At 48.8% G+C, this 27,057-nt stretch overlaps 1 protein-coding gene across 1 annotated transcript in view; it reads left to right on the top strand.

Annotated features, from left to right (window-relative positions):
- The window catches only part of Col15a1 (collagen type XV alpha 1 chain), a 105,800-nt gene that overhangs the window by 68,617 nt on the left and 10,126 nt on the right, over window positions 1-27,057 (top strand). The window contains exons 15-33 of the mRNA XM_051187773.1: window positions 1,928-1,963; window positions 2,336-2,476; window positions 2,667-2,735; window positions 3,459-3,494; window positions 3,592-3,675; window positions 5,786-5,851; window positions 7,412-7,447; window positions 9,914-9,976; window positions 12,339-12,407; window positions 12,514-12,549; window positions 15,240-15,293; window positions 15,392-15,451; window positions 16,097-16,165; window positions 16,288-16,329; window positions 19,308-19,353; window positions 21,555-21,635; window positions 22,112-22,161; window positions 22,599-22,691; window positions 23,382-23,526. Coding sequence (XP_051043730.1) covers window positions 1,928-1,963; window positions 2,336-2,476; window positions 2,667-2,735; window positions 3,459-3,494; window positions 3,592-3,675; window positions 5,786-5,851; window positions 7,412-7,447; window positions 9,914-9,976; window positions 12,339-12,407; window positions 12,514-12,549; window positions 15,240-15,293; window positions 15,392-15,451; window positions 16,097-16,165; window positions 16,288-16,329; window positions 19,308-19,353; window positions 21,555-21,635; window positions 22,112-22,161; window positions 22,599-22,691; window positions 23,382-23,526 — 1,276 coding nt within the window. The remainder of the gene's footprint in view (window positions 1-1,927; window positions 1,964-2,335; window positions 2,477-2,666; window positions 2,736-3,458; window positions 3,495-3,591; window positions 3,676-5,785; window positions 5,852-7,411; window positions 7,448-9,913; window positions 9,977-12,338; window positions 12,408-12,513; window positions 12,550-15,239; window positions 15,294-15,391; window positions 15,452-16,096; window positions 16,166-16,287; window positions 16,330-19,307; window positions 19,354-21,554; window positions 21,636-22,111; window positions 22,162-22,598; window positions 22,692-23,381; window positions 23,527-27,057) is intronic.

Genomic DNA, 27,057 nt, shown 5'->3' on the forward strand with positions numbered 1-27,057 from the left:
CTGAGGCTTGTGAGCTTCTCAGTAAGAGTGGAAAGAGCAGAACGTCCATCAACAGGGTTCTTCTGAAATTGATTTCATTTGGGTGCCCATGCACCTTCTAGGCCTCCAGAGTTCTGCCCTCTCTGTGTGCCTGACAAGGACTCTTACTGTTCTTATGGTACCATGGCACTCACTTGACAGTGGTGTGTTAGAGGTGAGGGGGACTGGTTGGTGTTGGACAGCTGTCCTGATGTAGAAACTCAACCTGTCCTGGGCATCCCTACTTCCTGCTTCCTCCAGAGTCACCCCTGCCTCTGCTTCCTCCTGAGCTGCCTTCTGCTCTTGTGTTCACCACCATGCAGGGCATTTCGGTCCCTGTGGTTCCTCTCCATGGCTGAAGCCTGGTCAGCTTCCTGTCTGTTTCACTTTGGCATTCCTATTTATTTCAGGCCAGCTTACTCCCATCTTATTTGAGATGGGTATTGTTGATTCGCTACTCATCTTATGGGTGATATAGGTTATTCCTATGAATTTAATCTAGCCCAGGAAAGGGGCAAAGGTGGATGCAGTCTTCGGTGGCAGGCAAGTCATAATCAGTGTCACACCTTCGGTGACAGGCATGTCATAGTCAGTGTCACACCTTATGTGTGTCCATGTAATGGCTGGACTGTCACCTGCAGAACAACCTTTCTGGGCTCAGTTTCAGAGGTTCAGACCTAGCTGCCTAGCTCCATTGTTTGTGTCTGGGCTGTGGTGAGGCAGAAGAATGGCAGAAAGATGACATAGCAGAACAAAGCTGTGAACTCTCTTGGCAGCAGAGAGAGAGAGAGAGAGAGAGAGGTGTTGTTGTGGATGCTGTACCAGCTGGCTTCCTGTTTCTTCCAACTTGGCACGTATATCCTCAGCCTATGGGATGGTGCTGCCCACATTTAGGGCAGGTCTTCCCCACATATGAATGCTCTCTGGAGACTTCCTCACAGACATGCCCAGAAGTGTGCTTACAACTCTTCAAAGTGCTTCTCAACTCAACAAAGTAGGCCCCCTGAATATGGGTCTCAGCCAGAAGGACTGAGCAGTCTAAGGGACCTCAGACAGTGGAACCAGGATGTATCCCTGGTGCACAAAAGGACCTTGAGAACACATCTCCCATGGAGGGATAACTGCCTTAACCTAGAGACAGGAGAGAAGCCCTAGTCCCCACTTCAAATGACCTGTCAGATCTACATGACCCCAACTGGATGGCATTGCCCTACATATGGAATTGGGGTGGGGGAATGGGAGGGGAGGGTGGTTAGGGTGCCTGTGAGAGGTCAGAGAGGGTAAAAGGGAGGGAGGGAAGGGGAACTGGGATCGATATGTAAAATAATAAATTAAATAAAAAAGAATAAAGAATAAGGAAGGAGGAGGATAAAATGTTAATAAAGATGTTTGAAAAAAATAAAATAGAAAAAAAAAACAAAGTTGATAATCACAATTAACCATTGCCCCTTTCCTCGGTTTAAAGTTTGAAGCACCCCTTACCTCTGTCATGGCAGAGGGTGAGGTAGGGCTGGGGGCAGCTGCCTCGGCATGAGTCTCCAAGACACTGCTTTGATCTCTCCTGCTTTGTGCCAACTGCTTTAGTTTACTCTGTCTCTCTCTCTCTCTCTCTCTCTCTCTCTCTCTCTCTGTCTCTCTCTGTGTGTGTGTGTGTGTGTGTGTGTGTGTGTGTTGGGGAGTGGGCTGTTGGTCAATTATTAGGGAATGGGTTCCTCAAGGTTTGGGGCCTGACTTGTTCAGTAGACTGATATCCATGTGTTCAGCTTGAAGACACCAGTCAAATCCAGACAGAACGATCCTGTTGTAGCCCCCCCCCCCCCCGCTATTAGCATGACTGTAATTCTGCATTTTCCACCGAGCATGCCTAATGTGATGCATCCTAATTGGCCCCTGTGTTCATGTGTTTCAGGGAGCAAGAGGACCTAATGGCTCTGTCGGTGAGAAGGTAATTGAGAAGAGCTTTCTCCTCCCTCCTCTTTCCTTTGCTATCATGTACCCCTGGGCCAGTGGAGTGAACCCATAAATGGCCCGGAGCAAAGAGAAGCACTTCTCAGAGTGGTGGCTCAGGGAAGATAGGTCAGCTGCGACAGCGGCGCGCATGCCCCTGCAGCATTACCCCTTGCTCACCCTCTAGCAAGCACCTGGGCCTAGGGAATTGTCACCTAGTGAAGACAGCTGTTCTGTGCCATCTAGCAGCACCCATCAGAGAATTTCCCAGCTTCATTAGCTTCACGTAGGCATTTTCTGACTCAGGTGCACACACTGCCCTTCCATGGGGGAGTTGCAGCTGGTAACTATCCTGTCTTCTTCCTTACAGGGAGACCCTGGCAACCGAGGCTTGCCAGGGACCCCAGGGAAAAATGGACAAATTGGCACTCCTGGGGTCATGGGACCACCAGGTCCTCCTGGACCTCCTGGACCCCCAGGCCCTGGATGTACAACAGAACTTGGATTTGAGGTACTTTCACCCTTCTGTGGCTGAAGAGTGACGGTAGGAAGGACCCTTGGAAGGCACAGCATGCTGGGGACTGACCCCAGGGTAGAGGTTTTGCTGAGTCCCCTGTGAGCCCCAGGTCCCAGCATTCTACTTGGCATGAGCAGGTGCCTGGCAGTTAGCTCTGAGATCCTTGCTTCTCCTTCTTCCCTAGGACATCGAAGGCTCAGGGGACATCCAGCTGCTGAGCAAACCCAGAGTCTCGGGGCCCTCTTCTCCAAGTGTAGGTAGACTTTTATGAACCCTTGTATGAGTGCTGTCCTGCTGTCATGCCTGAGTAAGGAGGCTGTGGGGCCGCCTGGCCTTTCTCTGTTTGATGACTCACACTCACTGTGCCTCTAGATGTGCATCCTGTAAGGTGTTCATCTCAGGCTCTTTCTCCAGGGGCCACATAAAAGCTTTGCACAGACTCACGTAGGGTAACTTGATAGTCATCTTTGTCCCCACTGGCCAGTACCTCACTACTGAGCATCTCTGCTTCATGGCTTCCTGTCACCATGTTAGAGTCACTTTGCCCCTTTTAAAAACTCTGCGCTCCCAGCAGGTGCCCTGCCTGCTCCCTCATCCCCTGAAGGCACTGCCCTTGTCCTATGTGGTATGTCTGCATGAAGACACTCCATTGGATCTTAACGATCTCTGTCACATGGAACCCAGAGCCAAGTGCCCAGGAAGTATCTTCTGGCACAGAAAACAGAGCTTCCTATACACACAGGATCTGAGGGGGCACTTCCACGCTGGGAAAGGGTCTCGGAAGCTTGCCCTCTGTAGGTACTTTTCTTCTGACCCTGGAAGGGGAATTTTCCCTTCACCTTTTGTTCCCATCACTGGAGACAACATCGATTGCAGAGCTTAGGGAGAGATGGCAAGATGCCATGCAGGCAGACTTCATCAGGGGACAGGAGAAGCCAAAGAACGCCTCTTTTATTTGCTTGGTTATTTTTGTCAGGGTCCCAAAGGAGAAAAAGGAGAGCAAGGACCCAAGGTAAGATAGCCCATCTAGGTGGGGTCTTCCCAGAAGGTTTTCGAAGCGTTATCCATGGACTATGAGTTTTGTTCTTCCCTCTCTCTGCTGTAACTAGGGTGAACGGGGGATGGACGGAACCAGCACTGTGGGGCCCCCTGGGCCCAGGGGACCACCTGGGCGTGTCGAGGTCCTGTCCAGTGTGAGTATCATCCAGACTGGAGCTTGGCCATGTGCTTTCTGCTTTGCTAAAGGGGACAGCGGGTCCCTTCAAGTCACAGACTCTTCAGGACTACAGGGCTGGTAGCTATGCAAAGTGTCAGAACCTGCATCTGCCAGCATGCTCGCCTATCTGTCCCTACCCCTGCCCTGCCACCGCTCTCCTACATATAACCTGCAGAGTCTGCTCTTCTGCTTGGCAAAAACCGGGGGTCAGCCCACAGCCTAGAAAGTACTGGAGTCTTCAGGAAGCCCCAACTACGTTTGACTTTCCTCAACTGGCTCAGAACCTTTCAGCTGAGAAGGAAAGTCAAAGCTGGGGACACAGGCCTGAGGTCACTTGCTCACCGCTGGCAGAGTGCTAATGGCCTCCACCCTGTGTGAGAGCCACGCATACCTGATGGTAAAGGGTGTGTGAGGCTGATGGCCTCCACCCCATGGGACACCCATACATTGCTTCTCACTAATTCCTGAACTAGACAAGAGAGAGAAGGACGGTGCTGAACATGCCACAAACTGCCATCAGGAAGTGTCCCCCATCTTCCAGGGTGGGAGTAAAGAGACCAAGAGAAGCCAGGGTTATACCCTTGAGGGCCAGTTCTTGAAAGGGGATTACCATCAGATGAGCTCACTGGATGGCTCTTTGGCAATTTCTTTAAATAATAATAATAATAATAATAATAAAAACTATGAATAGATAGATTCCAAAATTTAACTTAGAAAGTTTTCCACATGGTTGAGTAAAGCAAGCCTTTCCCCACACTGACCTCCATTCCCAGGGAAGCAGTAAGTGCGGTTTTGGCATCATCATTAATCCACATCACGAAGCAAATTCTTGGTGGCATGTCTGTCCTCCTACAGGCTCCGTGTCTTCTGCCTGTACATGAATGTCATTTAAATGTCTGTGCCTACCATTAACATCTGATGCAAACATTCATGCACTCACAGTCTGCACCAGGCCCAGGGCTTAAGATAACTAAGAAGCACACACTCCTGGCTGTTAAGAGGATGACTGGGGCAGAGTGTGCCCCAGAGGACAGAGATCAAAGAGAAGGAGCAGGGGAGGAAACTGGGTTTAGGGCCTGAGAAACCAAGGAGGACTTTCTGGAGGAAGTATCATTGGGCAGGGCCTAGACAAGGGAGGAGGAGGGTTTTCCAGAGCAGACATGAGGATAGGACTCTCAGTTTCTGGGGGCAGGGGCACCCTCAGTCAAGAGAGGAGACAGAGCTATGCTGCCAGCACACCAGGAACTCGCTGACAGGGTAGCAGGCTTAGAGGTGACTACAGTGATGGAAACAAGCTAAACTGTGGCTGGATCAGATATATGCCTGCCTGTCCATCCATCCATCCATCCATCCATCCATCCATCCATCCCTCTGTCCATCAGATATCCACATACTAGGCCACTTTGAGAAAGACCATGGTATTTCTAAGAGAATAAAAACCAGGTAGGCAGACAAAAGAAAGCCACCCCCCTCCCCCCGCAAAAAAAAAAGTCCTAAAGACTTGGAAAAAGAATGACCAGAGTTAAGAGGAAAAAGAGTGTGATTTAAAAGTGCCAAGTGTGTGGGGAAATAGACGATCTTGAGTGCTTGTGGGGGAAGTGTAAATTGCATGGCCCCTTTGGAGGGCTCCCTGACAGTCTGTTCAAACTAAAAATAGATGTCTTCCAGAATTGCACATGGAAAGCTCTCCACACAAGATGATTGAGTAGGAAAGAATGAATTGAAGGGGAGTTCACACAGCCTGATGCCATTTATGTAAAATAACGACATACATGAGTTATTTTACACATACATAACATATATTATATATACATATATAACATATATATGTGGACATACATGCATATGTTTACAATTTTAAAAGAGAGAAGTCATTCATCTACTGGGTAATTTTAAAGTTAATTAAAAAGGAAAAGTGACAGGCAGGCTGGGACTGTTTGATGGGAAGGGTTATGTGTATTTGGCAGTGGCTTTAGGTTGTGATCGATGTACTCCATGCTGGGTGACTTCAGTTAAGGCCTCTTTGCCAGAAGCAAGGAGGAGCATGTGTCGTCCTTTGCCCTTACTGAGTAATTTTTCTCTTCCAGTCTTTGATCAACATCACTAATGGATCCATGAATTTCTCTGACATTCCTGAGCTTGTGGGACCTCCGGTTTGTATCTGTGGCTGCCCGAGTCCCCACTGGAAGTGCTGGGTTGGGTTGGAATCCTTTCAGCTCCTGGAGCCAAAGTCTATCAAAGTCAAAAGGAAGGAACCCTGAATTTTTTGAGAAGTCTTTATAATGCTAATTTCATCGTGCAGAATTGTGTTCAGTGGAGGGGAGGTTTTCAATGCTGTGCACCAGGGCTCTGTGTTAGATGGGTGAACTCCTCATGCCCTGCCATCTGGGCGATGCTGTGGACCTACATGTGTCGGCTCAGTATCGTTTCTTAGAACAGAGCTCTTCTAATGGGACAGTGAAGCCAGAGGAGGATTGAGACCCATTTCAGCCTTTCTCGCACCATTTTAGGGATGAGGAAATGAACATACAGGGGACGCACATGACTCCCAAGGCTTTGGCATTGGCCCACACTTGATAGGGCCTCAAAAAAAGGAAGGAGGTTCTCTTTGTTCAATAAACCCGGTGGCATCTGATGGGCGTCAGGGAGAAAAGTGCTGGTCATAGGATCCTTGGGGGTCCAGCCTCATCTCTGCAGGCCACTCAGAGTGCCTGGTTCTCTTTCCAGGCTTTGGAACAGCTGAGGTGGGGGAGGTGAAAATGTTTGGCACACTGTGGCAAGTCACTGTGGAGCCAGAGGTGCATGCCCACAGCTGTGCCTAGCAGATACCTCTGGGGCAACCCACCCTGTAGCTCCCAGGGAAGCTGGCCAACCATGCTGGTGTGGGAGGACCTAAAACATTCCTCAAGATTTTTGTGGCTATCCGGGAGGAGCCTCTGCCCCCCCCCCCCAGCCTTCTCCTTCTGTGGAACAGCATCAACGTGGCTCACCCTATCACCTCTTCTATGCTGCACCCCACAGAGCCCCCTTCCATTGACTGCTTCTGAAATGAATAATCCAAAGACCAAGGCAGGCCAGTTACTGGGCAAACATTCATTCACAGGGGTCTTGTTCTCTCTGGACCTACTAGGTGTAAGAGTGTATTAGTGGGGTAATAATAGAGCAAGCAAGATGGCCTAACCATGAGAAGGTATTCCTGTGGTCTGGGCCCTGAACCTGGGTCCTTCACTCCAACCCTAACCTTCCTGGCTTTCTTCCCCATCAATGTCCTCCCTGATGGTGAGTCCAGGTGCCTATCATTCCTAAAGCTAGATCAAGCTTCCTCTTACTCTGTAGCAACTTCCTCCTAAGAGGACTCAAGACACTACCTTCATGCACCTCCCCATATTAAAGGGCTAAGACACTTCTTTCTATCTTGTTTTTAAAATCTAATTTATTAACCTATCATGTGAGCAGCGTGAGCCGGTGGGTGCTTGAAGATAATCCTTGCCTCTATAGTTAACTAGCTGTGTGACGGGAGGGGGGCACTTCCCCTCCCAATCCTCAGTACTCCCTTCTACAAAGTGGGACAATAGGCTTGGATCTTTGGCAGGGCTCTGGGAAGCAGTGGACCCTGCTGGATTAACAGGCCCAAGCTTGGCCCTCCTGAGGGACAGTGGCCCTTGGGGCACAGTACTTCTGACTCAGAACTTTTTGTCCTTGGTGTGTTGCAGGGGCCGGATGGTGTGCCCGGGCTACCAGGATTTCCAGTAAGTACTGCAGTGGCTAGCTTCCAACTGTGCTCAGACACTGCTCATTGTGACCCTACCCCGGGATACTGCTCCCTCCATCCATGCATGAGCAACCCCTAGCACCATCACACACAATCATTTTTTTCACACTCTCCCAGAAGCATTCCTTCCTTTGAGACCTATAGAGTTTATCTTTACCATTGTGTGTGTGTGTGTGTGTGTGTGTGTGTGTGTGTGTGTGTGTGTACTGTATGACAGCTATAGAAGGCTAAGTATCATTTCTCTACCTCTGGACTGTCAGCCCCGGGCAGCAGCTGGGTAACCCTAGCGTTTCCAGTGATAGTCTGTGCAGATGGAGTCCCTCAAGACATAGGAAGGCATCAGTGTAGAGAGGAGGACAGAGGACAACCCCAGAATGGAAGGAAGGCAGTAATCCGTAGGCTTGTGCACCTTTAGAGAAGGGCCATGTGTTCTTGCATAAGAAATGATCGGTTTTGTCTAGAGTATGTGCCTATGCAGAAGACCAAGCCTGGCCCCATGAGTGAGACCTGCTTCTCTGAAACCCTGCAACTTGGAAAGGCCTGAGCTGCCGCTGGGGAAAATGAAGGAAATGTGTAAAAATGTCGTAGAAATTTATTCCTGATGGCTGAACTGTAGATGATCTTGCTTGTTTTTATCCTCTTAGACTTTTCTGAACTTTTCATATTTTCTTTTTTTAGTATACTGAAACTTATTTTTTTTACATTTTCTAAATGACCATAAAGTATGACAATGGTTTAAAAAACAAAATCATGTTCCCTAGATATTAGAACAGAAGTGGGGGGAGGGGAGCAGTCTGACCTCTCAGCTGCAACTCCCAACTCTTCAAGACTCAGAGCACGTTCTGGAATGTGCCTTCCTCCATGCAAATAATTCTGTGTTCTGAGGGGTCACTGGGGAGGGGGGTAGGTCATGAGCAGGATCCAGACCACACACCCCAGACGTGAGGTTTCCCCTTAACTGATTTGGCCTATTTGTCCCTTAAAATTATTTGAAAAAGAAAGAATGAGGGAAAAGTTCACTGATAAACAGTAACACTCAAATATTTCCAAGTCCCACTGTGATGGGTGGCAGACCCTTTTACCTAAAGGCAAGATAGGGCTTACGAAAGGTTTGATAGCAATAGAGCAACAAAATGCCTTGGGACAGTGAACACCGTGAGTAGGCAGGTCACTGTCACAAACACTCTGTGTCTGCTGGAGATGAAGGGCATGGCCTCTGGCTGGTGTGCAGGATTTGACTCTGCAGAGTGTAGAAGGTGTGAAGGGTGGCATGAGCTTTCGCACAGGGACAAGAGGTTCAGCATGAGGAGGTCAACAGAAGAGTCACCTCCAGGAAATGGGAAATGAAGTGTGAGGGAGGTCCTGCCAAGATCAATGGCAGGCTAGGGTGCTGAATCCCAACTCAACGAGGTGAATGTTGGGCAAGCAGGTACAGGATGAGCCAGGGGAGCTGTAGGTGAGTCAGCCCAAGACCAGATGAGAGCAGATTCAGTAGCATCTGCCCTCCTGTAGGAAACCAAAGTTCAAAGAAATGATGCTGTCTATGGGTGCAAAACAGGCTCATTTTCTCTATCCAAGAATTAGAAGACAGGAAAGAGGTGTTTCTTGAAGCCTTGGGGAATCCCAGCAGCAGAGTCATCGTACCAATGGAAACTGGGATCTCCTTATGGGGCTCTTAGTTTCATTAATAAAAGAATTAGCATACTCAATTGGGAAACACAAGGACATTTTATTAGCATTTAGAAGGAAAACCCAGAGTAGACAGCTGCCTGGAGGAGGAGAAAGGAGAAGATAAACTTGGAGGTCAGCCATCTGTTGACCCGCAGCCGCTGAGTGAGGGGGGGTTAGAAACAGAGCAAGGGAGCCAGATCTTTGCTTAGGGACTTTAAAAAGCATCCATGGGCTCTGGCCAGCACCTGAAAGAAAAAGACAGGAGAGAAGAAAAAGAAATAGATCCTTCTGAGGAGAAAGGGGCCTACACCGCAGGACCTCAGCCCCCCCCCCCCATGTGGGAACTGCACCAGGGGCTGGGAAGGAAAAGCACATTGACCTGAGCTGAACAGCCTTTCTAGGAGGAGTTCCCTAGTCAGGTCCCTGACATGCCCCTCTGGATTAACCCAGAAAGTTTCAAGGTTCTCCAGGCCTCCAATGCGCAGTGCTACCGTCTGTCCCCAGCTCCCAGTCTTCTTCCGGCTAAGAAAAGATCAGAGCTAATCATGGCTTCTGCCTGCTTGATAAGTGGTTGTTGTGAAGGAGAAAGAGACAAAGACAGACAGAGACACAGAGACAGTGAGAGACAGAAAAACAGAGGGAGACAGAAAGAGAAAGACACAGAAACACAGAGACAGAGAGACAGAGACATACACAGAGAAACAGAGATATTTTTCTTTCTGTGCAAACCCTTTTAACCACCAACACTGTGGCCTCCAATGATTTTTTGCAGGGCCCCAGAGGACCAAAAGGTGACACCGGTGTGCCTGGATTCCCAGGTCTAAAAGGAGAACAGGTAAGAGCTTGGTACCTCAGGGTGAGAATGTAGCTGGAATTGGCTGACCATTTCCATTTGGCCAGATGTTTACTTCTGGAGACACAGTTCCTACAGTGCAATTCGGTGACATTCAGAAGATTCTCCACCATCACTACTTTCTAATTCTAGGATGCTTTCTTTAATTAAAATATATTTTATTTTCATACGTGTGAGTATTTTGCCTGCATGTATATCTGTGCACCACATGCATGCAGTGCTTACAGAGGCCAGAAGAGAGTATCAAATCTCCTGAAACTGAAGATAATGAAGGTTGTCTGGGGCCATGTGGGTGCTGGGGATTGAACCCCAGTCCTGGGAAGAGCAGCCAGTGCTGCTAACCTCTGAGCCATCTCTCCAGCCCATAGACTTTTTTTTTTTAATCATCCTGAAGAAATCCCATGCCTTTTCACAGTTGCTTTCTAGCTGATGACTTCCCTGATCTCACCTTGGTGACTGAAGGGCACTGCTGACCCCACCCTTCCCCCATCTGAAAAGAGTATGGCTCGAGGTTGTTCTCACATGTTGACCTGTCTTGTCTCCTGGTTATCATATGTGCTTCCTGGCAAGAGACTTTTCTGGAACTCTGGAGTCAGTACAGAGTCTGGCCCACAAATGGCACCCCAAACCCTTGCTGCACGGAAGAATGTACAATCAGTGAATGAAATGAATTCTGGTATTTGTTGATTGTAAGTTGGACATTGTGTAGTTGAAGCAAATGCCATGCAGGGTACTACTCGAGAACCCCGGGACTCAGAGCCATACTTTGTGCCCCCACAGCCTTTCACAACCAACTTCCTGGTATGTTTTCATAGCTGAGGAGGACCGGAGATCCATGAGTATAATAGACATCCATGAATGGACTATAGTCACTTAGTTCCACATCCATTTGTGTGCTGTCTCTCTCTCATCTTTTGATCCCTGAAGGGGCACAGCAGTTTCTTTTGCCAAGGGGGGCAGAGTACCCCACTGTCTCAGAGGCTGGAGAGAGGGGGCTACACCTTCTAGGGAGTCTAGAAGGAGCATCCTTTCTGAGAGGAGTGAGGATTGGGATTTTCTCTGGGTCTCTGTTCCAATTGTGTCCAATTGCCCCAGGACAAGAAAAGAGGCCCGGAGGCTATTGGCCTCCAACACTAACACTAGGGTGTAGAGAGCTTCATGTGCTGGGCAAAGTTTGGAAGCATAGAGAGTATTAGTGTCTGTGCTGCTGTTGCTGTGGCGTGCTTGCAGAGGACGGATGGGGTTGAGCTGGCTCTGGCAGGTCTTGCTTTCAATGCTCCTTTTCCTGTGTGGTAAAGTAGGTGGACCTAGACTCTAGATGCCAGGGGCTACTCCTGCCTCTGATCCTCCGCTACTTTGAATGTCTGGGACAGACACCAGGCAGCTCTGCTCCAGCCCTTACAGCACCTGCGCTTCCTGTTGCTCTGCCTCTAACTCTTGTGCTTGCCTCTTCCTGCTGCTGGGACTGCCTTTCCTCGCCATCAAAGTGGTAAGACCCACATATCAGCTACGGGCTTTGGGGGATGCAGAGAGGGGCTTCTCTGCTCACTTTGGTACCCTACCTGGCCACTTACAAGTATGGAAGGGAGGTTGCTATGTGGCAAACCCAGTTCCCCAGCGCTACTGTGGAGGCCCAGAAGTATGCCAGTTTCTCCGCCTGGCCTTGTTTTCTTCATGTGTGTCTTTCTAGAAGTCTCGAAATACTAGATGACCCTATTGAGGACAGGATTTAGGAAAAGGATCCTGCATCCTTAACCCCATCTCCCATCATCTCTTTCCCGGCATCTAGGATAGCTTTGCCTAACCAATAAGGCATTTGCACAGAGGCTTGGTGAATGGAGGGCAGTTGTACATTAAGACAGATGGCTCTTGTGTTGAGAGAGGCACCATGCTTATAGCTTTGTCTCTCCTGATTTCAGCTAGTTAAACAAAAAAGATTCTTGGTGGAGGCAGATCTCAAGTCATCAGGAAAGCAAACTATCAAATATGTCAGGAGCCAGGGGTTCCCAGAAGGGCACTCTAAGGCAAGAAGTAGATGGTCATCCTGGGACAGGAGCGGGTTCTAAGAGTGAGGGTACATATCTGTTCTCAGTGCCCTTGAGGGTACACTTGGACAGTGCCCTTGGGCAGTTGACTCAACAACACATGGAAGGAGGAGCTCAGAGAGCATTCCATCAAGCAAGAGGCTGTTATTTCCTCTAGCAAGAAGGCTACGCTAGAGTGGTAGGGCTGGAAGGGTAGTCTGAAGATGAGAAGTCATGCTGGCAAAATGGAGAGGTCTCAATGACCACTTGAACAAGATGGCAGGAGGAGGCTGGACTTTAAAAGATTCTCTGCATTGCAGGGCGAGAAGGGAGAGCCGGGTGCGATCCTGACAGGGGACATTCCTCTGGAAATGGTGAAGGGGAGAAAGGTAATTATCACCACACCCCAAGGGCATAGAACTGCTTTGGCTCACCATCTTCAGTTGTATCATAAACAGTGTCTTCTGAGTGACAAGTGCCTATCTCCTATCTTAGGGTGAACCTGGAATGCATGGAGCCCCAGGACCCATGGTAAGCTGGGTATCTCTCCACTGGGTTGGAACAAGGGTTTCAAGCCTTTGTGCCTTGGCTTGGTCAGATTGAATTGTTCTACTTGTGAAAATATAAAGAGTAATACAGTGACAGGTGGCAAGACATGTGTCTATGTTTGTGGGAGGCAAACTACAGTGACACAGAAATCTCAGTGGTTGCCAGGCCTACGAGAGGCTCTCAAAAACAAACAAAACAGGGCTGGAGTGATGGCTCAGTAATTAACAGCACCTGCTGCTCTTACAAAGGCCTCGGGTTCAGTTCCCGGTGCCCACACGGTGGATCAACCATCCCTGACTCCAGTTCCAGGGGACCTGGCACCTTCTTCTGGCTTCTGTGGGCACCAGGCAAGCATGAGGCACACATACACACCTATAGGCAAAACATTCTTACATATAATAATAAATCTAAACAACAACAAACAAACACACTCCCAGTGGTTGAACATAGGAGCATTCTGTTTCTCTTTGTTACACAATCCACTGTGGCCAGTTCCTGCTGGATGTCTCCCCTCCAAGCAATGACTCTGGTATCTTCTGGATTCAAAATCACAGGAACTCTCTGTCTAGTTGGCAGGCTAAGAGTAGAAGAAACTATAAAGGATAATGGCCATCACTTCTAGCATGTTCTACTGGTCAGAACTCAAATTCTTGAGGGACTCAAATATGTAGCGGAGCTGTGTGTCTGGGAAACAGAAGAGAACTGGTGACAATTGAGACACCAGGGAGCCCGCGAGGACCTTCACATGGTGCTGGCTCTGCTGTTCTATTGCACTGGGGCTGGGACATGCCCTCCCCCCTTCCTCTTTTTCTAGGCTTCAGTCTGCCCATCTGAATGCTGAATTGGTTGGACTAGTGTTAGATAGTGTTAGAGACTCTTGGGCTTTGCTGCTCTAGAAGTAGGTACTTGAAAACTTCTGAGTTATTTCTCCCAAGAATGGACACTAAACTTTACTGTCATGCATATCCCCTGTGATGAAGAAAGTTCAGGTGTGGATCACCACTATGGGTCAGACACTGTGTAAGCTCCCTGTGGGACATCTCATTTCAGCCTTCAGTGTGATCACATAACCCTAATCCCAGTCTACAGACACTGAAACAGGGCTCAAAGAGGTTAAGCAAGAGGCAGGCGGGAACTTGAAGCTAACCCAGCCTTCCCTGTATCCAGACTCTCTCCCTCACCACCACACAACTTCCAAAACATAAGCTGCCCTTTATTATTCATTTTTTTTGTTTGTTTATTGGAGTACTGTGGACTGTCAGATTGCATGGGTTGGGGGAGGGTCCTGTTTGACTGAAGCCAGATGTTAGGCCATGGGAGAAAGACTCACACTGAAATGAACACCTATCTGCTCCAAGCACATCTTTCAGAAAACCTTCTGAGGCTTTGGGTCCCTGAAGTCAGACAGAAAAGAGTGAATATAGAGGACATGGGCTGAGAGTGAAAGCAGATGGGAGAGTCTTGTTCCCAACTGGTTAACCACTCAGTAACCTCCAGTTCTATGGGGAATGCAAACAGTTAGGAGTGGGGCCAGCAGGCGGCTGCAGATGGCTGTGGCGGGTAGCCCATTGAAGGCCAGCTTGTGCACAGCTTGCCAAACACAGGCAGTAAGGGCACCTTTTAATTTGCATAATGCTTCCATCTGGGCTAACTGTGGCCCTAGAGACCAGAGTAGCTTACAATTCTTTTACAAATATGTTAAGGCTTGTTGCTCAAAGTGTGGCCCACGGATCAGCAACCCTGACATCACCTGGGAGCTTGGTAAAAATTCAGAGCTGTGGGCCCAGCCCAGATACCAGCTCAGATGCCACTGATCTGCACTTTAATGAGACCCAGGACACATTGTGTACATGCCCACTCAGGAAGTGTTCCAAAGAACCACCCACCACGTGGCCCATACCCAAGAAAGTCCCTCTAAGAGTAACATAGACTAAAGAATTTTCATGTGGACCCTGTCTTAATACAATACTTCCTTGCCAACTTCCAGGACATACTACCTATGTTAATGGTGGCAGGCAGAGGGGCTTGAGGCCCCCAGACATAATTATAGCAGCCATTCTTTAGACTCCAGTAGGCAAGATGATTCCTGCTGGGAGCTTGGATCTGGCAATGACTCAAGAAGCATGTGGACCCAGAAAACCATCACTGAAGTAGGGTCTGTGGGCCAGGGACTGTAGGAGGACAGAGGCACCATGCTGAGGCTGGACCTCAAGATGAGAATGAGCTTGGCAGGACCACATCCTGCAGTCGGTTCTTGAGCATACTGGTATAGAGAGAGGAGGGCAACAGGGCTCAGAATAGAGGACATGGGGACCCTGGAATGTATGACCAATGGCAAAGCTCCATGTTCTGAGCCAGACTAGCATGTGGCCACCAGGGACCTGAGGCACTGAGCTGCTGGCTTCTTGCTATGTCATTCGCCCTGACTGACAGATTGGGTCCTGGGTGTGTAGCCTTCAGAAAAACAGGGAGAGCCTAAGGGCTGAGCAAACACTTCTAGCTGAGGAGAGGCAGGAGACTAGGAAACTGGCAGGCGGGCACTTCAGGGTTGTTGCTTGTGTTCCTCTTGCTCCTATCCCTACTTCACGGCCCACAAGAGCAAGCCCAGCCTCCCAGATCTCTGGAGCCTGAGTTTCCCTCATTTGCTACCCTGGTGTTTGTTTTACCTCTAGGGACCCAAGGGACCACCAGGACATAAAGGAGAATTTGGCCTCCCTGGACGACCTGTAGGTATCAGGGTTTCCCCAGACTAAAGGATGGGGCATGTGGTTAACCAGGCTGGCCCACAGCAAGAACTCACTAATGTGTCTTGTGTGCATCTCAGGGTCGCCCAGGATTGAATGGTCTCAAGGGTGCCAAAGGAGATCGAGGGATCATGATGCCAGTGAGTGCCACAGCCACTTCCCCCATCTCACATGCCCTAGAGCTGGAGTACTTATCAGACCCTGTTAGAGAGGGTCCAGTAGCATGAAGCCCATTGAGTGGGGCTTGCAGAACTCATGCTCTGGAGTGTGTGCTTCCTTCCCCCACCATCACATAGCCCTGCCCACATCTCACTCTCGGGAGGGTCCTGAGCCACCTGAGTCATGTCCATGCTGAAGAGTGTCAGTCTCCCCATGCAGACATCAGATGGAGGAGGATGAAAGGAGAAAGGGACCAGAGCATCCTAGGATCCTGGTGTCCCCTCCTCCCTCCTGCACACAGCCCTGGGAATGCTGGTTCCGATGTCGGCTGTCTGTAAGCTGCTGTTTGACTTTGAACAGGTTGTGTCCCCTCTCTGGGCCTTCTTATGTGTAGGTGTCAACCAGGATGACATAGTTGCTCTCCTATCTCCCTCATGGTTTATCATCACTTTTTGCAATATGACCCAGATGTGTAGTGCTCTGTGGATGGGACCAGAGGCAGATGTTGGTTTCCTCCAGAGGCTGTTCTCTCCCCAGCTTCCGGCCAGGGTGTGTGGCATATCCTGTAGTTGCTTCTTACTCTCCAACCCCCAAATTCAGGAATAGCTTTTATTTTTTTCCTTCAGGGTCCACCTGGCCTACCTGGACCCCCAGGACCCCCAGGATCCCCTGGAGCTGTGGTTAACATCAAAGGTGTAAGTTAGGATGGAGCTGGGGCCGGGGGAGGCTTTCCTGGGGACCATGCAATGGGCACCAAACTGGCCTCAGCCGGAGCTGGCTTTCTTGGTGGCCTCACTTCTCGAATTCTTTCCTACAGGCTGTTTTCCCAGTACCTGCCCGGCCACACTGCAAAACACCAGTAAGTAACACACATCTCTGTCTTCAGCAGCAGGCTCTGCACAGGTGCCAACTCAGTGAAATAGACCAGTCTTGCCTTGGGCACTTTCCAACCCTGCATGTCCACTCTGGTATCTTCCAACTACATATGGACCCTTAAAGGTCTACACATTTCTAGATGATAGACCCTGGTAATGAAATATCTGCACACTGGCTTCTTTTAATACAACCGATACAGCTGCTGTTCTGTTAGTGAGACCACAATGGCCTCATGGGCAGGAGGAGCATAAAATTGCAAAATACATCCCTTATAATAGGAAGAAGCGATGCCAACTCATGGCCTCCATGCTAGGAACTTGGGGATGAAATCTGTAGCTACTTTGTTCCAACCTACCCAAGTATTGTGTTACTGCTTACCATATCTCCCCAAGAGGCAAGCATTACCCTTTCCCCTTCATCTTGGGAAGGTTCTACCACAGAAGCTCTCTGGCTAGCCCAAGGTCATGGGGCAGTTAGGACCACAGCTTCAGATCTTTTGGTCATCAGGAAGCAGGTGCAGGCACTGTGATCTCTTGCCCAGCCTCCCTCTTCCAGGGCCCCCACAATACGTAGGCAGTTGGCAGCATTGTCTCCAGGATTTTGCCAGTATCATAGAGAGGCATTTATTTCTGTGAGGAAACACGGGGACAGGCATGAGTCATGAATCTGTGAGTAATCTTTCTCTCATTCATTCAGTAAATATTTACTGAGCTCTCACCAGTGCCAAGGACTCTGCTAGGCCCTGGGGACACAGGGATGACCTAAACAGACTTGGTCTCTGCTTTCTGGAGTTTGCAAACGATCATTTCAAAATTGTCTTTGAAGTGGGCTTGAACTGATTCCTGTGGGAGTGGTAACGGGGCTGGTCTCTGATGCTTCTGACTGACACAGACTGGCTAGCTGTGTGTTGCCCTAGGCATATGTCCAAATCTAACCTTTGAGGCATCCAAGTGGGCAGCTAAGCATTCTAGGCTGGAAGGCAGAGCATGGGATCCATCTGGGTTCGGTGCTGAAGTTGCAGGTAGGTCCAACAGCACCACAAAGGGCATGTTTTTACAGATAACTGCAGAGCAGCATCTGGTTCAAAGTGCAGGTTCTGGAGATACTCTGAGACAGCTGGGCACTCACCTGCTCGTGCAGGGGCAGTAGGCTGCCTAGGTCCCACTGTCTGTGAGTGCTGAAGGTCCCTCCTCCCAGCACAGAGCCCAGCCTCATTACTACCTGCCACAAGCAATCCCAATGTTCCATGTCCCATGTCCCGCCACAAACTTTAGTGTTGTGGGAAATACTGCTGCAGTTACATGACCTATACTGGGACCCTGTGCAATATCCACACGTAGGGGTGGTATCATGGAGTTACTTAAAAAGAAGTCACTGCTAGGCTGAGTATTTGGAGTGAGTTTTGTTTTGTTTTAATTTCCTGTGGTATACTGGAAAACCATGGGGTTTGGAGGCATGGGATGTTTCTTACACAGCCCTCAAAGTGGACATTATCAAACAGAAACATATCCAGCGCTTCACATACACCTTCCAGTTCCAGCCATTTAACATCATGACAGTTCACACCACACAGTTCACACCCACCCCTCCTATGCCACTTAACCAGAATCTCTGGAATGTTCACCCTTATTTTTTTTTTTTTCCTGGAAGATTCCTTCCTCCTCCAAACATCCTGACCCCTAAGTATCTGGCAATCCCCATTCACAAGCACAGAAAGATCCTGGATCAAGGCGGAACACCATCACTCAGCTGGGTGAAGTCTGGTAGTTCCCTTTAATAGTAGGCCCAGCACAATCAAGAATTGCCCGATAAGAGAGTCCTGGTGAGGGATTGTGTGGACCAGGTTGGCCTGTCTGTAGGGGATTATCTATGCCACCTGTCCACACTGCTGGCACCATACCCAAGGCAAGAGATTCCAAACTGTGTAAGAGGGAGAGAGAGTGAACCAAGCACTCTCATGCATACATTCCTTCCTTGCTCTCCCCTATGGATTGAATGTGACTAGCTGCTTTCTTGCAATGCCTCCATGACTCCCTAGCAATGTAACTCCAGTAACCTAGAGTTGTAAAGTCCTGTCTTCAGTAAGCTGCTTTTGCTAGGGTATCCTATCACAGTAACAATCGATGAAGCTAAGACAAGGAGTATTGAACAACAGTTTACAGGTGGGATCTGGGGAGATGGCTTAGTTGGTGAAGTGCATTCTGCGTGAGCAGAAGCCATGGTGTTGCACATCTGTAATCCCAGTGCCACAGAGGTGAGGATGGGAATGTCTTGGGCTCACTGACCAGCTCCAAGCCAATGTCTCAAAACACAAAGTGGACAGCTCCTGAGGAATCGCACCTAAGACTGACCTACACAATGCAAGGTGGGGGGGGGGGGAGAAGAAGGGGGCAGAGATATGGGAAAGAACTCAGAATTATATTATTCAGAACTGCTTGGATTCCAGACCCCTGTCACCTAATGAGAAGTCCATAACAGCCCCTCCAATCCAATGACAGCCCTGTTATTTAACACTGCAACTCCTGCCAGGACCTGTGCCTTGTGCCTGTCTCTGATTACACTCAGTAGCAGACGACTGGCCCATCTTCAGAGCTGGCTCAGTGCTGACTCGGACAATTGGCCTCACTCGTGAGCCGATCCTAATTGATAAGGAGGGAGGCCAAGAAGTCCAGTGTTGGCCAGCACTCTCACAAACACTATCTGAAGGCCCCGGGTTTCCCTTTTGCTGAGATTTTTGGCCAGAAGTCTCTATGCTTTGTTCTTGAGGTCAGCTACATCACGGACTTCCCCACCAAAGGCCTGGGATGTCTGTGTTGAGCTGGGGGATCTGGAGCTCCAGAGCCAAGTCCAAGCCTGGCCCTGCTTCATCTCCTTCTCTGCAATATGTCCCCAGGACTGTGACTGCCCATACAAAAGCCGGGGCAGGGTTTCTCATGTCTGACCAGGCCTTTCTCTCTCCAGGTTGGTACTGCTCACCCTGGTGACCCAGAGCTTGTCACTTTCCACGGTATGCACTCTTCTTATTGTGCTTCTCTGGGACGTCCCTGACCTAGTGGCTGTAGTTGTTTACATGTGTCTAGTGCTGGCCACAGATGAAGTGGTCGGACAGAGTTGACTGGGCATGGGGGAGAAGTGGCAGCTGAGTGTAGGACACATCTCGTGTTTTCTTATGTACCTGTGTGTCCTGGGTAAACCTCCTGGGTAATGGGAAGCTCTTCCTATGCTCCTTCCTTTGCTAATCTGTTCAGAAGACAGCCATGGATGTTTGCTTGGTGCTGCCCCATGCTTTTAGTCCTTAAAATTTTTTCAGGTGCCAGGAACCACTGAAACTAATTATAGGACAGAAGTAATGGTTCAGTTGGTCAAGAGCACTCACCTGGCATGTGTGAGTCCTTAGCTTTGATCAAAGTGCTGTGAGAAGAGGGTGAGGCAAGGCATGGTGATACATAACCTATAATCCCAGTACTCAAGAGGCTGAGGCAGGAGGATCACACGTTCAAGGTCAGCATCTGCCCTCATTGGTCCATCAGAACCTATGTTCTCCTAGTCTCCAGGCAGAGCTTGTGAGAAACCTTGCTCAGTGTGCTTATACGTGTGAATGGTTGGAACGGGCCAGGGTGGGGAGTGGGATTAGTAAATGTTAACATGCTCAATCTCTCAAGAGTACACAAGCCTGTAAGAGAGCTGTCACTAACCCTCTTCTGCCTCCACTCCTTATCACACAATGTCTGGTATTGGATGGAAGAATAGAAACACAATTTAAATAAGGGAAAGCCTTTCTTAATCTGCAAGCCCTTGCAGCTCAGCTATGTCACCCTGGTCTCCCCACTGGGGCTTTCTGTAGTTTTCTGTCACTTGGCTTGCCAAGTCCAGGCCATGTTCTGACCTGGTACTCAGACCTGCTCCAAGATCCCTTTCTCCCTGGTGTCAGGTGGATCTTGTTTTTATGCGGGTTTTGTTGTCATTTGAGACAAGCTCTCTCTGTGCAACTACGGCTGGCCTGAAACTTACTATGTAGACCAGACTGGCCTTGAACTCCTAGAGATCCACCTGCCTCTGCCGCTTGACAGCTGGGATTAAAGGTGTGAGCACCACTGTGCCTTTGGCTTGTGTTATTATTATTTGGTGGTGGTAGGCCTTGGGTGGGAAGGGGAGCTGGGTTTGCCTTCTCAGATCCTCAGTTGTTCCCTGTCCTGTGAGGCTACCCTGGGGTGGGGGTAGGGGTGGGGGCAGGAACAGAACTCCCTGGATGCGCTAGCCCTGGTGAGAGGTGGTATCCCATAGGTACTTCTGGGTATTGCCATCGCCTCTGGGGAGCACCCATGGTTGCCTACTCACTATCTTCTCCCTCACCAATGGCTGTGGCTTAGGTGGGAACCCACAATCCTCTGCCTATGCCCTTAGTCTCAGTGGCTCCCAGGCATCACTGGGACCAGGATTATACTTCCCTGCTGCTCCCTCATCACGCCTTTGGTGCTCTTGGCCATTCTCCTACATTGAGGAGGCCTAGACCAACCAACCTTATGACACCACCTTTACACCAGAGAACACTGGAAGACTTATCTGCTGCACTCATGAACTGGGAGGTCTCAGATCCACCTTCAGGTCCCATGGGGGGGGCAACCAAACACTGTTTTCCTATAAGCCCCCTTCACGTGCCTCTCTCCTATAAGGAGCAGAGGAAATGGTGGGTGTGGAAGGCCAGCCCCTCAGACTCACTTCCTGCCTCTAAGGGTGACATGTGACCCACAGTGTATGTTCATCCCCTCAGGCAGCTGTGTAAGTGAGTGACTCAACCCCCTTTGGTGCACTATATCATCACCCCTGGGAGATTTATCTGCTCCTCAAGACACCAGGCTGCACAGGCCCGGGGGAGAGGAGACTGGAGAGCTGAGTAGGATGGGGCCTCAGTCAGTGTTCACAAACTGTCCCAAGAGAGTGCGAAGTCAGCCCCTGCTGGGTCACCACAGTCCCTGCTGGATGCAACTCTTAGACCCTCTTCTCTGGACAATACTGCATTCCTGTAACTAGGCCAAGACCTGAAACCCTGTCTGATACAGGGATCATGGCCCTGCCAGGCCCTTTCCTACCTGCTGGCTTCCCTGAGACTTCTGGTCTGATGGGGTTTGCTAAAAGGGATAGTTCCAAAACTCGATTTCCTGCAACCTACTTTTTCTTGTTCTTAAACGTGTGTGTGTTTGGTGACAGGTGTTAAAGGAGAGAAAGGGTCCTGGGGTCTTCCTGGTTCAAAAGGAGAGAAGGGGGACCAAGGAGCCCAAGGACCACCAGGTATGTCTGCTCCTGCTTGAGGCCTTGCTAAATCAGGCTAGCTACAGAAGCAGGCTGCCCTGCCCACAAGTGCTGTGGGTCCTAGTGAGAACCAGGGTCAGACCTGATATGTTTCAAGCAGAATATTGTCAAGGGAGACCAGGGTTTAGGGCCAAAGGGCTGAAGGTAGAGTACTACCTAGCATGCTCAGGTCCGCTGCCAGCCCCAGAACTACAGGCAGGGTGGGGGTTGGAGGGAGAGGACCAATTTTCTGTTATTCATAGGTAAAATATGGCACTAAGATAACCAGGATCCTACAGTCCAAGAGTAGTGGGACGTAGATTAGTATTGGATATTCCTCCAAGCCTAGTGTCAACCCTAAATAAACCAACATGGTGTCGCTTTTACTAAGAGACAATCATGGTTACTAACTTGGAAACTCTTCGAAATCTCTGCCATTGTGGCTGTGGTGAACTTACAAGGCCTTTCTTCTTCAGGCCCTCCAGTTGATCCAGCTTACCTGAGACACTTTCTCCACAGCTTGAAGGTGAATAATATTCATTGTTAAATGTCTGGTTTATTTTCCTAGTCTGTTTGCTGTAACAGAATACCACAGACTGGGTAACTTGGAAAGAATAAATGTTTCTCTAGCACATGGTTCTGAAGGTCTAGGGTGGCTTACTGGTTGGGATTCTGCAAAGTCCTGAGACTGTGCAGGAATGCTACAGCAAGATGGAACAAATATGCCAGAGGGTCTGTTTATATGTCAAAGCCATTCCCTAGGTTAAAAGTTACTCTGCTAACCCAAAGACTTCACCTCTCAGTGCCAGCAATGTACAAGTTTGAGGATGATGTTTCTAACACGTGGACTTTGGGGGAGGGGGAAATTCAACTGAAGCCACAGCAGCCTGTGACTTCTCAGTTTCTTGAGTTTCTGTGAGAAAAGGCCAGCCTTACGGCAACCTCCCATGGTCTTTCCTCCAGGGGGAGAATGGAGATGCAGCATCCAGAGGAGAGTCCAGCAACAACCTCTTTGTCTCTGGCCCCCCAGGCCTACCAGGGCATCCAGGCCTGGTTGTGAGTAGTGACTCCCTGGGATTCTGGGCTTTTCTTGTGCCCCGCCCCTTTTCAATATGACTACACGGTTTTAAAGCTGAAGTCAGTGTAGTGCATACTCAAACATGAGCAGGCTCTCCTCCTGTGTTGTTGGTTGGTGGGACATTAACTCATTCTTTAGAGCTGCCCAGGCTATACACAGTTAGTAAACCCACAGGCACCAGTCATGCACCCTGTGGTAACTTCACTCTGAACAGAGCTATCAATAGTGAGGACTCTGGTTTTTGTGACATTTGACTGAAGATAGAGCTTATGCACGGGCCTGGTCTTTGTAGATGGGGCAGGCAGTTGGGTCAGCCAGCTGCAAGAGAAGAACAAGGTTTGCCCCTGCTTTCTGACCTTAGAGACCACATGGTTGACCTCAGCCCCAACTGCATTCCTAACTTTCACTGTGATTTGAGGCAAGTCCTCTCTACTCTGAAGGCTCAGTTCTTTGTGTATGGAGTGGGAAAAAAAAAAAAAAAAAAAAAAAAAAAAAAAAACAGACTAGATCTCCAGGGCCCTCTGGCTGCCTGAGCTTCCTGGTGTCTTTGGACTCCCTTGTATGTCTGGGCTGCTACTCACTGGGGCTGACTCTTCCTGCAATGATTGGAGTTTACAAACATCCTCATAAAAAGAGATTTCTCTATGACTATGTGCTTGCCTCAACAGGGACAGAAAGGAGAGGCTGTTGTGGGGCCCCAGGGCCCCCCAGGAATTCCAGGCCTACCTGGGCCACCTGGCTTTGGGAGACCTGGTGTCCCTGGACCACCAGGACCCCCTGGGCCACCAGGACCTCCTGCCATCCTGGGTGCAGGTTAGTACTGAGTAGTGTCTCATTCCTGCTGCCTGGGTCTTTGTGATCAGGGTGGTGCACTTGAATGGCTTGTCAGAGCCACTCTGTCTAACAGGGCTGTTTGCTAGATGGAGCCTACCTTTCTTTTTTTTATTTCAAATGGATACTATACAGATATTATAATACACATTCACTTCAAATGATCGATTCAGTAATGTTGCAAGTGCTCACAAGTCCCGTAACTATCACAATTGCTTAATTCTTAGACATTTCGTTATATCAAAAAGAAACCTCGTGGGATGGAGCTCCAGCTCAGTGGTAGAGTTTGGGGGAAGCCTTAGGTTTCATCCTCAGAACTGAAAAGAGGAAACAGGGAGGAAGAGAGACAGAGAGAGAGAGAGAGAGGAGAGAGAAGGAGGAAGAGGAGGAGAAGGAGGACCACTTTTGCTACAAGCAGTTACTTCACCAGATCAACTTTTTTGTCTCTGGATTTTCTTATTCTGGACATTATATGTGAGCCATATGTGCTGGCTAGTTCTATGTCAACTTGATACAACCTAGTTCTCTGAAAGAAGAGAACCTCAATTGAGAAGATGCTTCCATAAGATCAGATTATAGGGCATTTTCTTAAGAAGTGATTGATGGGGGAGGGTCCAGCCCATTGTGGGTGATGTCATCCCTGGGCCGGTAGTCCTGGGTTCTATAAGAAAGCAGGCTGAGGAGCATGAGGAGCAAGCCAGCATCCCTCCATGACCTCTGCATCAGCTCCTGCCTCCAGGTTCCTTCCTTGCTTGAGTTCCTGCCCTCAATGCTTCCGAGGAGGAACTGTTATATGAAACTTTGAGTGAATAAACCCTTTCCTCCCTGAGATGCTTTTGGTCATGGTGTTTCATCACAACAATAGAAACCCTAACTAAGATACACTATAACCAGAATCATACAATCTGAGGCCTTTTATGACTGCTTCCTTCACTTAGCATGATGTTGCTAAGCTTCATCCATGCTGTAGAATGTTTCAGTACTTTGCTTCTTTGTTTCTGGCCAAATAATGTGCCATTTTACTGCTATATATTTTTCCATGCCATCACCCATCTGTTAATGGTATTTGAGTTGCTTTGATTTTCCAGCTGTCTGAATAATACTACTCATGAAGGCTGGAATCTAAGGTTTTATGTAAACACGGCCTCAATGCTCACAGACAGAGTGAAACTGCTGGGTCATAGGGAACTCTGTTTAACTATTTGAAGACCTGCCAGACTACATTCCAAACAACCTCCATTTTACATTGTTGCCAGAGTTGGGGAGGGTCCCAGACTCCCTCATGTTCACCAGCACCCACGGTCATACCTTTGCAGTGCTGGTAACAGTGAGGTGCTAGCTCACTGCGATTTTCTTTGTATGGTTTTCTCTGAGTTTCTTGAGTGTGCAATAGTGCTGAGCATCTTTTCACATATTCTAGAACTTTCCTGGCCATTTTGCCAATGTTTTAAGAATATGGCTGTCCTAGTTAGGATAGTAGGGCCTGGATTAGGACTGGAGATGCCTCCAAGCCTAGTGTCAACTCTAATAAGCCAATATAGTATAGCTTTTACTAAGAGATAATCCACAACCAAAAGCAAGTTGGCTTACACTTCCACATTATAGTCCATCACTGAAGGAGGTCAGGACAGAAACTCAAGCAGGGCAGGAGCTGATGCAGAGAATGTGGAGGGTGCTGCTTACTGGCTTGCTCCTCATGGCTTGCTAGGCTACTTTCTTATCAGTTCAGGGATTGAACCACACACAATGGGCTGGGCCCTCTCCCATCAATCACTAATTAAGAAAATGCACTACTGGCTTGTGTACAGTCTGATCTTAGGGCGGCATTTTCTCAATTGAGGTTCCTTCCTCTCTGATGACTTTAGTTTGTGTTAAGTTACCATAAACTTGACTTAAGGACCAGCATTAATTATCACTGTTGGTGCACAGTTCCATACAACCCTTGGAACTTCTAGGATGCAAATGCAAAACTGAGTGGAATTAAAGAAAACAATGCGTTCACTGCACGATATCAAGTGCCAGGGATTTGCTGGCCATTTTACGACAGTTTTCTGGTAATTCAGGAAAACTAACAGTGAGGCTTGGGGAGGTGACTTATGGAAGCACTGAAAGTGCAGGATCCAAGATCCTCAGAATGTACTCAAAACAGTCAGGTATATAATCATGGTGCTGGAGAGGGGGAGACAAGAAGATCCCTGGGGCTCACTGTCAGCCAGCCTGGCCTAATCTGTAAGCTTTGGGCCATTGAGAGATGCTGACACTGTCTTAAAAACAAAAACCAGGTTGCACCTGAGAGAGGCTAACACCTGAGGTTGTCCTCTGACCATCATACACCCTGGGAATGTGTTCAGGTGCAAACACACACAACAAGAAGATGACTGGTAACTTCATCTAATGGCTAGTAAGTGGCACTCACTGCATCAGAGCCCAGATACCTGGAGCTCCAAGCCCATGCTTCTCTTAATGTTGCAGTGGTGGACTCTCTATAAAGCTGAATGCCCCTAGTCCCAAAAGATCAAAATGTGAAGTATTCCATTACTCAAAACCTTGTGAGTACCAGTGTGGTACCACAGGTGGAAATTCTGTACCCTCATTTAAAGCATTGAGGACTCACTCAGCCCATACCAAAATAAATAAATAAACTAGGAAATTACCTATAGTTTATGGTTCTGGCCCAAGCCCCAAGATATTTCATGCATATGTACATATTCTAAAACTTAAAACACACACATACACACAAACAAAACAAAACAACCCCCCCCACACACACACAATCACAACTCTGAAACACACCTTTACCCAGTAGCAGCAATAAGCACATGACTGCTTCTTGGTGATTGCTTTGGCAGGAGTCAGGCATGGTGTAGCATGCCTGGAGGAGTCCCACAGAGCCCAGGTGTCAGGAAGAGCCTTACAGAGGGTAGCCTTGGAGCTGGCTTTAATGTGGCCTTGGTTTTCCCAGTTGTTGAAAGCAGAAGCCAGGCTCAAAGAACATTGAGTGAAAGGGAAATTTGCTGCTGGCTAGAAGGAGGGGCTAAGCAATCAGCTTGTGGGATGAGCAGACCGGAAATTGGACCCCAAGAACAGCCAGAAGCTAAGACTTACGCCCTGTAAGGATGCTCTGACCATCTCTTGTCTCTCTGTGTACCAGCTTCCTCCTTGCTCCCCACAGACCACATCCTCTACACAGAGGGGAAGGTGGTTACTGAGAGCTTAGTGCTTCCACTGTGAGCTGGAAATTATGAGCTTCTTTCTCAACTCTATTCTGAAATATCCAGGGATAAGGCAGTTCCAGGAAAAGATTCTAATTGGCCTATCTTGAGCTAGGTGCCAAGTTTGGACCGGTCATCTATAATCAGGAGGTAGGACCACCTGAGAACATAGCTCTTTCTGCTGTGGGTGTGAAGGGAAAGACCTCAGGAGAAGTCTATAAGGACTTTGGTTCTGTGTAGATAAAACCAGATGTGCCAACAGGTCCTTGGTGAACACATAGGCAGAAGCTAGAGGCAGCTG

This window comes from Phodopus roborovskii, unplaced genomic scaffold (genome assembly GCF_943737965.1).
Source record: "Phodopus roborovskii unplaced genomic scaffold, PHOROB, whole genome shotgun sequence".
Lineage (NCBI taxonomy): Eukaryota > Metazoa > Chordata > Mammalia > Rodentia > Cricetidae > Phodopus > Phodopus roborovskii.